Consider the following 17877-nt stretch of genomic DNA (forward strand, 5'->3'; position numbering starts at 1 on the left):
CTCCTCTGAGATTAAACCAACGTTCCACATCAGAACAGCTGGACGGGGAGACAACATCAATGGGCCTTCTGCCTAACTAAGGACAACCACAAGCCAAACACAACAGTCAAGACGCTGAAGACTGGCTGCTTCTTTCATCAATCGTTACTTTTCTAGGCTCTGAAGTATAGAAGAAAAGTTAGCCATCCACAGCAAAACTCATCCTGCTAAACTCCAAAGGCTAGCTGATGACAACAGTGCTTCAGGGTATATTAAGTCCATGGTAGACATTGTGGAGTATCAAGTCTCAAGGTGGCCACCCATGGTACAATTTCTCTGTTCAATTTTACCCCAAATCGATAAAAGCAATTAATTGTACAGAAAAATCAAAGTTTGTTTTTTTTTAACCAAGAAATCTGATTGAATTCAATCATGCTGAAATCTATCAGAAAGCGGTGTGTGGTGTATGGGCAGGACACCTATCTCTCTCTGATCAGATTCGATTCGATTGGTTTCATGGTTGATCTGCCCATACATCACCTGATGTATGGGCATCTTAAAGGAGGAGGCAGAAAACAGAACACTGTACATACTTTTACGTAGCCGTGAACTACACTGCACAAATTCAAATGTGAATATGCACTGCACAAGTTCACGATCCGCTCATGCCCAGTAAAAGGTATCACTTGTGCGCAAAGGAAGGTAGGTGTACACAAGTGATCCCTTTTACTGAGCGTACATGGTTTGTGAACTCGGGCATGCCTTGTGCTCTTCCGGAGGAATGGATCTGATGGTTGCACGTAAAAGGATGGGATACAGAGGAATGGGAGGGATAAAGAGACGCAACATAAAAAGGTCAGTAAAACTTGCGCGGGACTAAACAAAATATTATATTACATTTTTTTTATCTCAGTTCAGGTAGCCCTTAAAGGGAGTTTGAAATGAAAAAAACAAGTTACCTAAGGGCTCTTTCACACTAGAGGCTGCAGTACAAAAGGCTAAATACTGCCTTTTGCGGTCAGCATTTTGGTGCTTTTTGAAGGAGTTTTTATGCTTTTCAACTCCAATACATAGCTTTTCCATAGCGTTTTCTAAAATATTTTACAGCTCTGAAAATGTGTTTTTTTTTATTGAATTCTGGGGATTTTTCTTAACGATGAAACATTTTAAAAAAGTTTTAAAAAAAAGCAGTAGTTTGCCTTTTCCATTGACTATCAATGAAACACGAAACGCAGCGGTCAACCCTGAATAAGCACCAGAAGCTTCAAAACGCAACGCTCAAAAACGCGGCGTTAAGTGTGAAAGGTAAAATGAAAGTCTTTGGACTTTTTATTTTACCATGGAAAATGCAAACTATGGCCGTGGCGGTAAAACGCCGAAAAAGGCCTCTAGTGTGAAATAGGCCTTAGGAGAAGAAAGGCTCTGGCTCCTATAGAGCCATCCTGGTACTCTCCCAGTCCACTGCTTCCAGAGCAGGCTCCCCCGTTCAATTCTCCTGCCACAGGAGGCTTCGGAAGTCTTTGGGAGCCCGAATGCTCCTGAACATAGGCGGTTCCGTACTGTGCAATGCACAAGAGCGCGCACTCACGCATGTGTAGTATGGAGCGGCCTGTCTTTGGGTGCAGTCTGGCTTCTAAAGACATCTGAAGCCTCCCGCAGCGGCCGAGAGTGGTCTTCAACCAATCGGTCGAAGACTGCTAACAATGGAGCCAGCACTGGAACGAGGAGACCAAGAGAGGAATGCGAAAGCTCTATAAGACCCTGAGCCTTCCCTCTTCATAGGTATGGTTTTTTTTTTTTCAATTAAAATTTTGCTTCAGACTCACTTTAAAGACTTTTTTTCACCTTCTCTGTACATATAAAGTACATGTTTTCTGACTAAGTACTGAAAAGGTATTATTCAGATAAGTGGAGAAGACCATAACGAGCGTTAATCTATATGCAGAGTGGAACACCTCAGAGGACTCTCATTGTAAGCTAATATTCTATGTGCAATAGAGGCGTTTAACTAACAGTTACCTCTCCTCAGGAGAATCCACGTGAAACGTTCTTTCTATAACGGTGGTCCACTGGAGACATCGTATGATGAATGTGTTTGGTTTTGGTCGTTCTGTCTTCATAAGCTGACATTCTATCACATGAGAAGGGAGAGAGAACAAAAAAAATGGTTGCTGAGTATCTTCAAACAATCGTTTGTCTTTATTAAAGCTGGCAGACACACTGGAGGACATCCGCTATGCTGCAGCGTCTCTTACGAGACAACTGGCTTTATGGAAATTCAAACTGTAAAGTGTAAAATATACAACTGAACAAATAGAACGCATAAAAAAAAAAAATATATACACATGCACTTATGCAGTATAAAAATACATCATTTTGGGTACATCAACTTACAGGCGTCCATCTCCACAACCTCCCTGCCGCCGAGACAGCAGAACCACGCCCCCTTGGGTTATATATGGGGCAAAAGCATTGTAGTTCACATGGCAAAGGGGTTAGACCAGACTGCCCACAGACCACCTCCATAAACAGATGAACAGGATTTAATAACTTGACCAACTCTAGAGTCCAACTAAAAACCTTTTTGAAGCCATGCTACTTCTGTCATGCTACTCCTACCCTTTGGAGTGCCTTGCCACATCCAATCAAGACAGCTCCATACCGGAAAGCGTTTAAATCAAAACTGAAACACCACCTGTTTAGTCTGGCATTTACGATCACATAACTTTTTCCCCTGCACACATCTCTACGTACTGATGTGAAACAAGCTTATGCACTTTGGGTCCTACCGGGGAAAAAAAGCTTTGCAAATATGTTTTGTTGTTGTTGCCCAACCCACTGAAGCCATACTACCCTACTGACTGAAAGTCGGTCTCTAATAACAGTGCCATGTGTCTCAAGGGGGTGCGGTTTTGACATCATAGCAAGGGAGGAGCAGCAATGAGGCTGTCGCTGAGAGGAGAAATGTATGTTTGTGCAGCTGTATAATTAATGCTTAAAACAAAGCGCGCCTGAACTCAGATCTTCCTCTCTGCTCTACAAGATAAGCAACAGCATTATAACCTTTAAAGAACAACATTTCTTTGTAACAGCTGATACAAATCCTGCAATAAATCTGCAGTCAGTCTACTTTCTGCTTTCATGGAAGCAGACATAGGGTTCATATCCTGTGTTTACAAATTAGCTGCTCTGCCGAGACAGCCAGGTGACACAGCTAAGAGATCAAATTACAGTGGTGATGAGTCACAGATAAGGAGGAATGAGAGACTAAACTCTCTAAATACACACAGGGTGCATTGCTCTTGGGTTTTCCTTCCGTTCAAGAGTTCAGGTCCAAAAAGTAGGGGTTAATAGTGCCGTAACATGAATCACAGTCTCTGTGCAGCTGGAGAAAGTGGGCTGGACTAGAATAATTGTCCCCGATAACTGATAAGTGGTCATAAAACATCTGTGCAGGCCGCCACAAATACTTCCAAAGGTTCAAAGTTCAAAAAGGACACTATTACTCTGTATTGGGAGGGGAATAACCATTAAGAACAGCTGCCATGCCTTGTGACACAGTTTAATCTTTAACCCTAAAAATGATAACTCTTGAAAAAAATAATAATATTGAAGGCCTATTTTAGGATCATTGCTAGGGATACAATAGTTAATTTCATCCGTTTATTTTCACTTCAATGCTTAAACATACATTCTAAAGAGAGTCACTTGAAACGTTGTCCCCAATTACCCTGTACAATTGAGCAATACCTTGCTAAGTGCGATATTCTGCGGAATTGCTAAAGGCACTAGACGGATATTCGGGCTATGCCGGTGTTTATGCCAAATGGATAATTAAATCAGATGATTCCTTGAATCTGCAGTGGAGTACGCCATTCTCTCCACATCTATGTCTAAACCCGTTATGCCATATAAAAACACAAATGTTATACTGTATATATTGTTTACTTAACTTAAAGTGAAGATGGGAAAAGTTTACTTTTCTTTCGAAGGATAAGGAAAGAGGCACAATGGCATCGGTTTCCCAGCCAGGGCTGTGGAGTCGGTACGAAAATCATCCGACTCCAACTCAGTTTATGAAACCACCGACTCCAGTTACCCAAATTGGCTCAGACTCCTCGGCTCCGCCTCCTTAGTCTAATACAGTGGTCCTCAAATTAAGGCCCGCAGGCCGAATGCGGCCCCCTGAGGCTTGTTTACCGGCCCCCCACACATAAAATGTATTACTTATAGATGCAGTCAGCTACATCTTTAAGTATTGGTGTTCCACATATAGAATAGCAGTGCTGGCACCACTCGTCCACATGGTAGTCAGAAAGCAGTAATTCGCTGGTTTTTAATCCAATTCCACATCAGGTGACACTGCTGTCCAATTGGACTGCAGGTTGTCACCTGGGTATGCGTCACTGTCTGGCCCGCAAAGACTTCTACATCATTTTATGTACACTCCGGCCCCCCAGCAGTCTGAAGTATGTTGATCCGGCCCTCGACCCAAAACGTTTGGGGACCCCTGGTCTAATACTTACCAGGGCTGTGGATTTGGTACAAAAATCATCCGACTCCACAGTTTATGAAACCACCGACTGACTCCTCAACCCCAACTCCACAGCCCTGTTCACAGCACTTACCAATCGCCGGCGAGCGGGAAGAAAGTTTTTTGCCCGATCCATCTGGCAGATCAACTTACAGGACTGTCAGGCTAATATTGCGCAGCTGGTCACATGCGTACAAGTCGTTTGAACAATGCACTTGTTTTGAATGCGGCCATGTTGTGCAGTCAATCGTCATATGTAAATGAGTTGGTCAGTTGGAGCGCAGAAAATACAAGTCATGTAAATTGTGTGTGTTGTGGTGTCGGTCATGTTGTGGTGTCGGTCATGTTGTGGTGTCGGTCATTTTGTGGTGTTGGTCCGCACACGCCCAACAAAAGTTGACAAAAACAGACTACCAACGTCGTGGAAAGTTTGCGGCTGACCGCTTTTGCAAATGACCAACTTATTTAAATACTGTGCGCAGGGCCGGTTCTAGACTATTTGATGTCTGAGGCAAACTTGTGAGTATGTGCCCCCCACCCGGACTTGGAATGATCACACAGCACCCGACAATTTACCCTGCTTCACTTAATGTTCTTATATGACATGCTGCAGCTCAACACAATAGCACAGTGGCTGGCTGTACGTCTGTGACAAACAAACTGCTCACCCTCAGCCACACCATTCCAGGAAGGTACACACAGTACAAAAATGCTGTCACTGAAATACCTGAGCCTGATGCAAATGTTTCACCTTGCTTCATGAGAGAACCGGCCCTGACTGTGCACACAAGCAGAAACGGCATTCTGTAGGACACGTACGCATTCGGTAGAACAATACTGTAGTTCAGAAGTTCAAACAATGTTGTACACATGTGGCTCACTGTACGGTATCTGCCCAACAGACGTCAGAATTAATCCATCAAATGATTGGGCAATCTGCCCGATGATGATTGCTCATCGTCATTTGGCTATATTTTTGCACACGATTGACGTTAGATATGGTAAAATTTGTCGTTTGTCAAACATTTCACATTACTTAAAGGACAACTGAGGCAGGAGGGCTATGAAAGCGGCCATACTTATTTCCTTTTAAGCAATACCAGTTGCCTGGCTGTCTGGCTGATTCTCTGCTTCTAATACTTTTTAGCCATAGACCCTGAACAAGCATGCAGCAGATCAGGTGTTTCTGACAATCGTCAGATCTGATAAGATTAGCAGCATGCTTGTTTCTGGTGAGAGTCAGACATTACTGCAGCCAAACAGATCAGCAGGATGCCAAATAGGTGAGCACCCTGACATTCCCCCACAATGTCCGCCCTCACCCAACAATCCTCCTAGAATCTCCGGAGGTAGGATTAACAGCTTTGGGTTCACAGTTCACCATAAGGCCTCTTTCCCACCAAGACGTTGCGTTTTAGGGGACGTTATGGTCGCATAACGTGCCCCTAACAACGCCTGGTGGTGTTGAAGCAGGACACCAGAGTGAGCTGCGTTATGCAGCTCTTTGTGCGCTCTATGTGTCTCTGTGTGTCTCCGTGTCGCTGATTGGCTGGCGGGACCACGTGATGCGGAGTGGAACACTCCGCATCACGTGCTCCCGCCAGCCAATCAGCGCACAAAGTGGCCGCTCCAGGGAGAAAACTCTGCAGTGCAGTGAATATTAATTAGCCATGTGGCTAATTACTGCGCATGGGTAACCAGTCTAACGCAGCGAACGCACAGTATGCTGCACTTTCTCAGAACGTGCAGCGTTACAGTGTAACGCAACGTGGGTACTGTGAGCAGCCCATTTCGTTTTCATTGCTGTGAGTTAGGCTGCACTGACGTGCGCCTGTAACGTCTTCCTGTGAAAGCAGCCTAAGAGCATCAGTCACTGTACAAACTAAAAATGCAGCACATAGAGTAAAACCATTTAATCAATTAGAATTTAAATTTCAGGGATACACTCACAAGTGGAGACTTGGATAAAGCGCATAGGAATACAGTTGGGTCCCGGGTGACCACTCGCATGCCTGCCACTTGAAATCCCCGCGTCTCCGTCCTCTCACTTTCCAGGCCAATAGCGTCCGCCGGGCGGAGCTTGTTTAAGCGCGCACCACACACTGACTTGAGTTATTTTCCAGGAGCGCTAACCTAAAGAGTTTTATTAAGTAACTGGTATTATAAAGTAAATAAATATGGCAGCCTCCATATTCTTCTCACTTCATTTGTCCTTTACATTTAGTGTGTTTAAGTCATTTTCATGAATGGAAGGATAGATATAATTGTACATCTCCTCAGTTTATTTTAACTTAAAGGATATATCCAGGCACATAAAAAAAAACCAAAATCCATTTACCTGGGGCTTCCTCCAGCCCCTGGCAGCTGTCCTGTGCCCTCGCCGCAGCTCCAGTGGCTCCCGGTGTCTTGCGCTGCAGAAGGTGACCTCGCTAGGTCAGCTTCCTGGTCGGCTTCCTGTGCATTCCACTGCGCAGGTCACGTGATCTGACCGACGTCATCAGGTCTGTACTGCGCTGGCGCAGTAGTTCTGAGCCTGCGCAGTACAATCCTGATGACGTCGGCCAGACCACGTGACCTGCGCAGTGGAATGCACAAGAAGCCGACCAGGAAGCGGACCTGGCGAGGTCACCTTCTGCAGCGCAAGACACCGGGAGCCACTGGAGCTGCGGCGAGGGCACAGGACAGCTGCCAGGGGCTGGAGGGAAGCCCCAGGTAAGTGGATTTTGTTTTTTTATTTTGCCTGGACCTTCCCTTTAAGGTACACTTAAAAAGGTCAAGTGTTGCGAAAACCTGTTTTAAAAAATATACAGTACACTACAGTCTCTCTTCATCATCTCCCTCTTATAAATAAATTCTGCTTTTAAAAGTTTCCACCTAACAAAGCTTTTTTTTTCTTCTGTTAATAGAGAGAAAGATGGCAGCCCGCACATACCACTCACCACACTACCTGCTTCTTTTAAAGGACAGCTGTCGTGAGAAGAATATGGAGGCTGCCATATCTACCCTATATTTTTTAATATAAATCAACCTCGTGTATAAGTCGACTCCAATATTTGACCCTCTTAAATGAATAATTTAGGGGGGGGGTCGGGGGGAAAAGGAGTTGAACTTACCCGGGGCTTCTATTGGTCCCCCGCAGACGTCCTGTGCCCGCACAGCTGATGTTACCAGGAGCATACGGCGCAGGCACAGACCATACTGCGCCTGCGCAGTACGCTCCTGGTGACAGAGCGAAGACACGGCAATGCAGGCGCAGTGATTTTCAGACCTTAAAGTCAGAAATTCCAGAAGTGAACCGGAGGCGGGGCCAGAGCATCGATGAGTGGCTGCGCAGGCACAGGATGTCTGCAGGGGACCATTAGAAGCCCCGGGTTACTTCAACTCATTTTCTCCCGACCCCCCTACAGTATTCCTTGAATCTGGATTTTTTTTTTATTGACTCAAGTATAAGTCTATCCACCAAAGTTAATGGCTGCACTTGGGGACCAGGAAGAATCAACAGCTGCACTTGGGGACCAGGAGGGGTTAATGACTGCACTGCATACAGTATTGCAGCCAATAACCCCACATCAGAGGCTTCTGATGAGTGCTGAAGGATGTAACGCGTAGGGTGGAGCTTAGGACGGAGTGTGAAGGACACCAGCAGCCACAAGGGAACTTTGATTTTACATGAGCATATGATCTTATTGAATGTGAGTGCATTTGTATAACTTTTTTCATATCTAATAAACAGAGTAAGGATGTGTTTGAGCCTAGTGATAGAGAACTGATTCCTGTGAGAAGACAGAGGAGAGATACATAATCTGCAGTGAATTCTCTATTGCTGGTCTGTGGTCAGTCAGCCAGTTTATCTGGTGAGTGGTTCATTTGTATATTGGTGATTGGGATCACAAGTGGTGAATAGTAGTGAATGTGCACGGTGTTAAAGAGAGGTGACCACTGAAGTCACTAACACTGCACCATAAGCCATTCTTATTTGGATTTTCCAAGGATCTGTCAGGACAAGTAGCTGAGATCGTGAGGCGATCGGTGGATGTTTTAAGGGCTGATTGCTGGTCTGTTATTGGTCAGCCTTGAGACCTGGTGAGCGATTACTTCATGTCAATAGTAGATCACAATCTAAGTCGTTCTGTGTGGTGGAGGACTTTTGAAAATTATTGGAACTTTGTCTATCACTTTATTATGTGGGAGCGCCTACACACCATACAATTTAAAGGATACCCGAAGTGACATGTGACATGATGAGATAGACATGTGTATGTACAGTGCCTAGCACACAAATAACTATGCTGTGTTCCTTTTTTTTCTTTCTCTTCCTGAAAGTGTTAAATATCAGGTATATAAGTGGCCGACTCAGTCCTGACTTAGGAAGGGACTACAGTGTGACCCTCACTGATAAGAAATTCCAACTTTAAAACACTTTCCTAGCAGAAAATGGCTTCTGAGAGCAGGAAAGAGATAAAAAGGGGAATTTCTTATCATCGAGGGTTACACTGTTGTCACTTCCTGTCTGAGTCGGGACTGAGTCAGCCACTTACAAACCTGATATTTAACGCTTTCAGGCAGAGAAAGAAAAAAAAGGAACACAGCATAGTTATTTGTGTGCTAGGCACTGTACATACCTATGTCTATCTCGTAATGTCACATGTCACTTCTGGTATCCTTTGAGTGTCTGAATAACACCAGAAACAAGCATGCAGCGGATCTTGTCAGATCTGATAATAATGTCAGAAACGTGATCTGCTACATGCTTGTTTACGGTCTATAGCTAAATAGTATTAGAGACAGAGGATCAGCTGGACTGCCAGGCAACTGGTATTGCTTAGAAGGAAATAAATATGGCAGCCTCCATATCCCTCTCATTACCGCTCCTTTGAATAATTTACACTGAAATATAAATTGCTGATGTTGTCTAGATTTTAGGCGGCACAGGATTTTCATCCACCTCCTAAAATACATTTTTAAAAAGTCAACTTTGGCTGGATCTGTATATTTGGCAGAGCGGAGCCGCACAATCCGCCCAGCGCAGCGCGAGTCCAGCCAGATGAAACGCTGCAGCCAGCAAATTCCTCTTCCTCCGTCTCTGTCATGAAAAACGGATCCGCCTAGTAGATGCATTCCTGAACCCGCTGAAGAATCCATCTGACACGCGCTTTCCAAGCCAATACATAACAGGACAATTTCCTCGACTGTTCACGCGGCGGCCAAAAAACAAGTGGGGATACGCGGGGCTGGGAATGTCAGATGTCCCACTGCGCTCCGCCGCGCTCACAGCGTAAACAAACCTAGGAAGCTCCACTGTGGATGTGGAGAAAGAAGAATAGGAGGAAAGCCAGAGGAAGGAGGTGAGATTTGCACCAAAATACTTAACCCTTTCTGTAACTTATGGCTTTTCAATTTTGCCACTGCATACAAAGTCATCTTCTTTTAAAGAGGAACTTTAGTCAACATCTTAAAGGACAACTGAAGTGAGAGGGATATGGAGGCTGCCATATTTATTCCCTTTTAAGCAATACCAGCTGCCTGGCTATCCTGCTGATCCTCTGCCTCTAACACTTTTAGCCATAGACCCTGAACAAGCATGCAGCAGATCAGGTGTTTCTGACAATATTGTCAGATCTGACAAGATTAGCTGTATGCTTGTGTCTGGTGTAATTCAGATATATTGCAACCAAATAGACCAGCAGGACTGCCAGGCAACTGGTATTGTCTAAAAGGTAATGCCGTGTTATCAGGGTGTGCGAGTCAGGGCTGCGCATGCACAGTAGCCGGCGACAGGCCAGGTTTGCAGAGGTCACCGCTGCTGGCCGGAGGGGATCAGGAGGATATCATGGGCACAGGAAGACTACAGGAGGCTGCAAGAAGCCCCAAGTAAGTTAAAATAATTTTTTCACTTAAATATCCCTTTAATTAATAAAATTACATTTTTTTTTTTTTTTTAGCAGCAACATTCATTTATAAGTCATTTAGTTAGTGTTACAGCTCTGGTACACTTTAAGCACCGATTGAGCCATTAACCTTCCTGGCGGTAAGCCCGAGCTGAGCTCAGGCTATGCCGCCAGAAGGCACCGCTCAGGCCCCGCTGGGCCGATTTGCATAATTTTTTTTTGCTACACGCAGCTAGCACTTTGCTAGCTGTGTGTGCAATCCGATCGCCGCCGCTCCCCCGCTATCAGTCGCGCCGCAGCCGCCCCCCCCGACCCCGTGCGCTGCCTGGCCAATCAGTGCCAGGTAGCGCTGAGGGGTGGATCAGAGTCACCTTTGACGTCACGACGTCGAGGACGTCATCCCGCCCGTCGCCATGGCGACAGGGGAAGCCCTCCAGGAGTTCCCGTTCTTTGAACGGGATCTCCTGATCGCCGGAGCCGATCGAAGGGGCTGGGGGGATGCCGCTGAGCAGCGACCTTGTCTCGCTACATGATATAAAGAAAAAAAAAAGGAAAAAAACGGCTGTGCTGCCCCCTGGCAGATTTTAATAAACCGCCAGGAGGGTTAAGTAGTGCAATACTATGTGGTCATTGATCCCATGCTGCTTCTGCTCCACCCCCCTCACACATCGATCTGTTAATATGAGAATACAGAGATGTACTCGCATCCATGTACTACATCTCCCAACATGCATTGTTTAGGGCGATCCCCCACTGCTTCTGCTCTACCACCCTCACACAGTGATCTGCCAATATGGGAGTAAAGAGATGTACTCCATTCATGAACTACATCTCCCGGCATGCATTGCGGCTGGCGATCCCCCACTGCTTCTGCTCCACCCATCTCACACAGTGATCTGCTGATATGGCAGTACAGAGAAGTACCTGGATCCATGGACCACAACTCCCAGCATGCATTGTGGAGGGCTATCTCCCACTGCTTCTGTTCCAACTCCCTCACACAGTGATCTGCCAATATGGCAGTACAGAGATGTACGCGCATTCATGGACTACACCTCCCAGCATGCATTGTGGAGGGCTATCTCCCACTGCTTCTGTTCCACCCCTCTCACACAGTGATCTGCCAATATGGGAGTACAGCGATATACGCGCATTCATGGACTACACCTCCCAGCATGCATTGTGGAGGGCTATCTCCCACTGCTTCTGTTCCACCCCTCTCACACAGTGATCTGCCAATATGGGAGTACAGCGATATACGCGCATTCATGGACTACACCTCCCAGCATGCATTGTGGAGGGCTATCTCCCACTGCTTCTGTTCCACCCCTCTCACACAGTGATCTGCCAATATGGGAGTACAGAGATGTATGCGCATTCATGGACTACATCTCCCGGCATGCTTTGCAGCCGGCCATCCCCCAATGTGCCTGCTTCCCCACCTTGCACAGTGACCTGACAACACGTCCAATCAGACTCTTGATGAATAAATTACTCAAAATCAGTCTAAAGTGAATCAATCAGATATACTGGGGCAATAGAAGAGCAGCAGATTTACCCAGAGATGGATAAAGATGTAAGGAGGCAGGGTAGTAGATTTCAGGTCTCCTTGTGGTCCTTTTGGTAAGTTGAAGTGAAGAGAGGTCACCCAATAGTCCCAAAGCACCAGCCTAGGTTGCCTAGTGGATGATCTTGCTCTGGATTTACCAGAAACTGGATTCAGAGAAATCAATATTTTCTGGGGTGAAAGCAGAACAGGGGATTCAGTGAAAGTGACTGAATTGGCGGGAAATCAGACAAATCATTAATTCGGGCTCCAGCTATTACCTCATTTTTTTCTAATCTGAGCTCCAATTTGAGCTGTAGACTATAACAAAAAAAACCTTTATAGTTTACAAACAGTGGCCTGGCTGTAGGAGCTTGCTGGCCTACCATCTGCAGAGAATTCCACACATATCATCAGAGTCACCTGAAACCGGTCCTACCTAACCCACATCAGACGTTGGCATGCCAACGCAGCAGGGATTGGGCTGTCTCCATTTGGTGACAGGTGGGTTGCGATAGTTATGTGACCCTCCTCCGATGCCCAGATAAACAGAAATTCCTCCTGGGGTTTAGATTTTAGGATGAGAAAGATTTGTTCTGATTAAAAATCAAGCAAATAATGGGCCAAAATAAGAAGTTTTAGTCAGCCAAACAGCTCTGTCTATGGGTACCTCAAATAAATAATTACAGTGATCTGTGGTATAAATCCTTCATACGCGGGCAGCACGGTGGCGTAATGGTTAGCGCTCTAGTCTTGCAGCGCTGGATCCCCGGTTCGAATCTCAGCCAGGTCAACATCTGCAAGGATTTTGTATGTGCTCCCTGTGTCGGTGTGGGTTTCCTCCGGGCACTCTGGTTTCCTCCCACATCCCAAAAACATACATATAAGTTAATTGGCTTCCCCCTAAAAAAAATTGACCCTGGACTACAATACATACACTACACGATACATACATAGACATAGGACTCTGGTAGGGATTAGATTGTAAGCTCCTTTGAGGGACAGTTAGTGACTAGACTATATTCTATGTACAGCGCTGCGGAAGATGTCAGCACTATATAAATCCTACCTAATAAAAGCTAACTGTCGCTGCGTCCAGCAGTTTTGTCCCTGTGTCCCAGGATTGTTGTTACTGCGCATGTGCGCAGTAACTGACAGCTGGGACCAAGGAGCAGGACGGGCGAGCGAGGTGGGCAGGTGGGCGGTTGCGCGCAGGCGCATGCGCACTGGCGGCGGCGGACGTAGACCTAGAGCCCGTTTTTAAACGGACTGGGTCTACTAGTACTAAATAATAATACGGTACCCACATTAGATTCTTAGCATCTCTGAGTTAAAGGGAACCCAAAGTGAGAGGGATACAGAGGCTGCCATATTTATTTCCATTTAAACAATACCAGTTGCCTGGCAGTGCTCCTGATCCTTTGCCTCTAATACTTATAGCCATAGACCCTGAACAAGCATGCAGCAGATCAGATACTCTGACTCAGTTGACTTAGGTTTTACTGGATTAGCCATATGTTTGTTCCAGGGTTGACTCAGACACTATGTATGCCAGAAGATCAACAGGGCTGTCAGGCAACTGGCATTGCTTACAGGAAAATAAACATGTTGATCTATAGGTTCTGGTAGTAGAGTTTACAATCAGAGAGCGATAGGCGGGTCCTCTTTTATCACAGGTGCTGCTTCCTGTATAGAACAGTGCTGGATATGGAGACAGAAAGGAGAGAAATCGCACACTGCGATACTGGTAGGGGGAGGACTCTAGGCCCTATAGGAAAGGTCTCACCTGGTTGTCGAGGCTGGTTGTGTCTCTTATGCTGGCAACCTGGCTTGCACGGATATTCTCACGGTCTTGGATGGTGATCCAGTCGGGATTCCACGGTGGTTATCTGGAACATGCCCAGCGTGTGAACGTTTTTCTGCTTTTTTTCTGCTTGATAAAACGGGTGTTCCCCTGGGAAACGCGTTGCAATAAAGATTTCAAACACAGCCTTTGCATATCATTGCAGCTAACACCGCCTTGCTTTGCTAGCGGTTTTTAATCTCCTACTACACTTATAGCTGGGGAATCAGGCTTGTACCAGCCGTGCCAAGCGCAGAAAACAGTTTACATGCCCACCGCAGCGTGTTCTAGATAACCACTGTGGTATCCCAACTGGATCACCATCCAAGACCGTGAGGCTATTATTATTATAAATTTATATAGCGCCAGCATCTCCCGTGGCGCTGTACAATAGCATACAAGGTATAACAATACAGAGTATACAATACAACACTTGATACAAGACAAAAGGGTATAACAGCTAATACAGTGAACAAATTAACTACATGTTTTTACAAAGGGTGTGGGGTATGTACACCCATTACACTGCATTGTGAGACAAAAGGGGAAGAGAGCCCTGACCAAAAGGCCTTATAGTCTAAACATTTAAGGTATAGGACAGTAGGTAAAGGGAGGCTCTGTGTGGAGTGGTAGAAATGGTGGTTAGTGGGCAGGGTCCTAGGTAGGAGAGAGTATGCTTGCCTGAAGAGGTGAGTTTTCAGATTGCGCCTAAAAAATAGTAAGTGTAGGTGAGTGGCGGATGTGTTGAGGGAGAGTGTTCCAGAGGAGGGGAGAAGTTCGAGAGAAGTCTTGCAAGCGGGAGTGCAAAGAGGTGATCAGGGAAGAAAACAGAAGGATATCGTTAGAGCGGAGATTGCGTGTAGGCTATCCATGCAAGCCAGGTCCCTGGCATAAGAGGGACACAAGCGTGACAGCTGGCAAACCTATATAGGTTTTTGCAGCCTCGACAACCAGGTGAGACCTTTCCTATAGGGCCTAGAGCCCTCACCTACTAGTATCACAGTGTGCACTATTTCACCTATCTCCATATCCAAGAAAATAAATATGGCAGCCTCCATATCACTCTCACCTCGGGTTTCCTTTAAACTGTGAACTAGCATTGGTGTTAGAACTGCGCATATTAAATTCAGATTACCCGAATAGTGCCTGGAGAGTGTCACAGGGTGGTCACTTGCACTTCACAGGGTGTGTCACGTGATTCCGGTACTTCCTCTTTCCAAAGTCAAGAGGAGGAAGCAACAGAGTCACAAGAGGCACCCTGTGAAGCTCAAGTAAGTGAACCCCCAACCCCATCTGCTTGCTTGGTGCTGAAGTGTGGCATTTGGCACTATTTGGGTGTTCCAGATTCGATGTGCCGAATACAAACCACCAACACTACTGGGAGCTGTCTACAATGAGACCAAGCACATTCAAGTTGCTCATTTTTTTATTACGATATTTTTACTGCAGCTCATCTAAGTTTTATTTGTGCCTTAACGGCATTAAAAACACTCACATGGGATGGGGAGGTCACCAGTGCACAGAGGTGACCTGCCTCATGTTAGTGTTTTTAACCCTTTAGCAGCCAATGTATTTAGAGGCTTGCATGTGCTCCAGGCCAATTTATTTGAGCTCATTTTTTATTTGTGACATTTCCCTGCTTCGAATTAGTACTGCCGTAATGTGTATTTATGGCCACTTGCCACTAGGGGGCAGTGTGAGACAATAACAGAGGACTTTGGCTTTCAGTTTCTATATATTTTCTGCTAGAGAGAGATCAAAGCATTCCAAAAATTTACAGCACAACGAGTTCTGCTGACTGAGGTCAAAAGCAGCGCACTTTTCTCAAACCAGATAACTCTATTGGAGCTGCTAATGGGTATAATGCCATTTTTGCACAAATAAAACTTGTAATAGCAACTTGAATGTGCCCTCCACTTTACCTCGTTGTGGATTGGGTTGTTGCTCTGCTGAGAAGGTGACCCTTTTGGTTAATTCTGGGGGGTTTTGTTGCACCTTATCTCTACTTTTGGTGATACCACTATCAGCTGTACTGGGATCTTTTCAGTCCCAGTTTCAGCAGCTGTCAGAAGCGTTTAGCTGGGGGAAAAAAAAGGCCTGAAGCATTAATTATTCTAAGGGTGTGTCCACACGCATGGAAAGTGTCGCCTGCACAGATTAGTGGTTGATCGCTCGATCCCAGAGCAGAATTCTGTTGCTATGGAGGGAGAAGGGGAGGGATGATGGCGCAGGGTACAATGGAGTGGATATAAGCAGGGCTCTTTCACATCAGAGCTTGCGTTGGAGAACGCTCAAAGCATGCGTTTTGTTGTATGCCTTTTAATGCGTTTTGATATGCGTTGCACTGCAGTGAGTGTGCGTTTTTAATCCGTTTTCAATGCGTTACAGCACATAGAAAAACGCAGGTAATTTTTTTTTTCTTTTAGTTTTCAACTTTCTACATTGTTCCTCTGTTGCATTCTGGGACTGATTTCCTGCGTTAACGGATTAAAAACGCGCATAGTGTGCGTTTTACATTGACTAACATTGTAACGCATAAAGCTAGCGTTGGCCGAAAAACTGCGCCTGGGTGCAGTGTAACGCAACGCACAAAAAGGCTGCGTTATATGTGAAAGCTAAAATGAAAGTCTATGGACTTTCATTTCACCTTGGGTAACGCAAACTTTACCCTTTGCGTTGAAACGCAGAAAATCTGCCCTAATGTGAAAGAGCCCTCATGGAAAATGTGCTCAGCTGAGAATATTCAGCAATCCCAATCACTGAGGCAGCCGAACACATGCTAGGTTTTCAGCAGAGATAGCCCGGACCGTCACCTCAGCCGAGAACTGTCTAGTGTGTATGTGAGGCTTCACTTTCTGGACCTCAGTAAAATGTTTTTAAGTTATCCCAACAGACAGATCCAGGAATAGAGGACAGTCACAGCCAGGGCTGTGGAGTCAGTACAAAAATCATCCAAGTCCAACTCTGACTCCTCAATTTATGAAACCACTGACCCAGACTAACTCCGACTCCAGGGACCCAAAATGGCTCTGACTTGTCGACTGCTCATTCTAAAGGTGACCACACACCATACAATTTTTTAAATATCTGTTCAATTTAAGAATTGCAATCAATTTTTCTGTAACTTTTGAAAAATCTGACCAATGTACCACACACCTATGTTCAATTTTTCCCCAATTATGATAAAAATGATTGGAAACTCTGACAAAATTGCTAGGGTGTGTATATTAATAAATTGACAATCTAACACACACCATACAATCTTTAGAAAGATTGAAGAAAAATATCTGGCATTCCGGATCGATAAAAATCAAAGAAAACGGGAAATCCGATCAGATTTTTCAGTCGAATGAAAAAAAAGCTTTCGATTTTTTCGGGAGATCCGATTGTTTTTATCGAATTGCTGTAAAATCGGATCATTTTATTGTATCGTGTGTGGCCACCTTAAAGGTGACCACACACCATACAATTTTTTAAAATATCTGTTCAATTTAAGAATTGCAATCAATTTTTCTGACGGACTGAACATTTCAAAAATATGACCAATGTACCACACATTTATGTTCAATTTTTCCCCAATTATGATAAAAATGATTGGAAACTTGCTAGGGTGTGTATATTAATAAATTGACAATCTAACACACACCATACAATCTTTAGAAACATTGAAGAAAAATATCTGGCATTCCGGATTGATAAAAATCGAAGAAAACGGAAAATCCAATCGGATTTTTCAGACAAATGAAAAAAAGCTTTCGATTTTTTCGGGGGATCCGATCGTTTTTATCGAATTGCCGTAAAATCGGATCATTTTATTGTATCGTGTGTGGCCACCTTAATACTTACCAGGGCTGTGGATTTGATACAAAAATCATCTGACTCCTTAGTTTATGAAACCACCAACTCCAGGTACCCAAAATTGCTCCGACTCCAATTCCAACTCCACAGCTCTGGTCACAACTATAGGTATACTTCACCAATAGTTTTATAGACAATATCAAAAATAATGTAAAAGTGGAGAAAAAAAAACCAAACAAACAAGCGTGGCCTTACACTGTACGCACATGCTGTTTGACAATCTGCTGGG

General features: G+C 44.9%; 1 protein-coding gene across 1 annotated transcript in view; it reads right to left on the bottom strand.

Annotated features, from left to right (window-relative positions):
• Window positions 1-17877, bottom strand: part of AKT1 (AKT serine/threonine kinase 1) — a 219802-nt gene that overhangs the window by 76801 nt on the left and 125124 nt on the right. Inside the window, exon 4 of the mRNA XM_068254235.1 lies at window positions 1999-2110. Within this exon, the coding sequence (XP_068110336.1) occupies window positions 1999-2110 (112 nt within the window). The remainder of the gene's footprint in view (window positions 1-1998; window positions 2111-17877) is intronic.

Source organism: Hyperolius riggenbachi, chromosome 9 (genome assembly GCF_040937935.1).
Source record: "Hyperolius riggenbachi isolate aHypRig1 chromosome 9, aHypRig1.pri, whole genome shotgun sequence".
NCBI lineage: Eukaryota > Metazoa > Chordata > Amphibia > Anura > Hyperoliidae > Hyperolius > Hyperolius riggenbachi.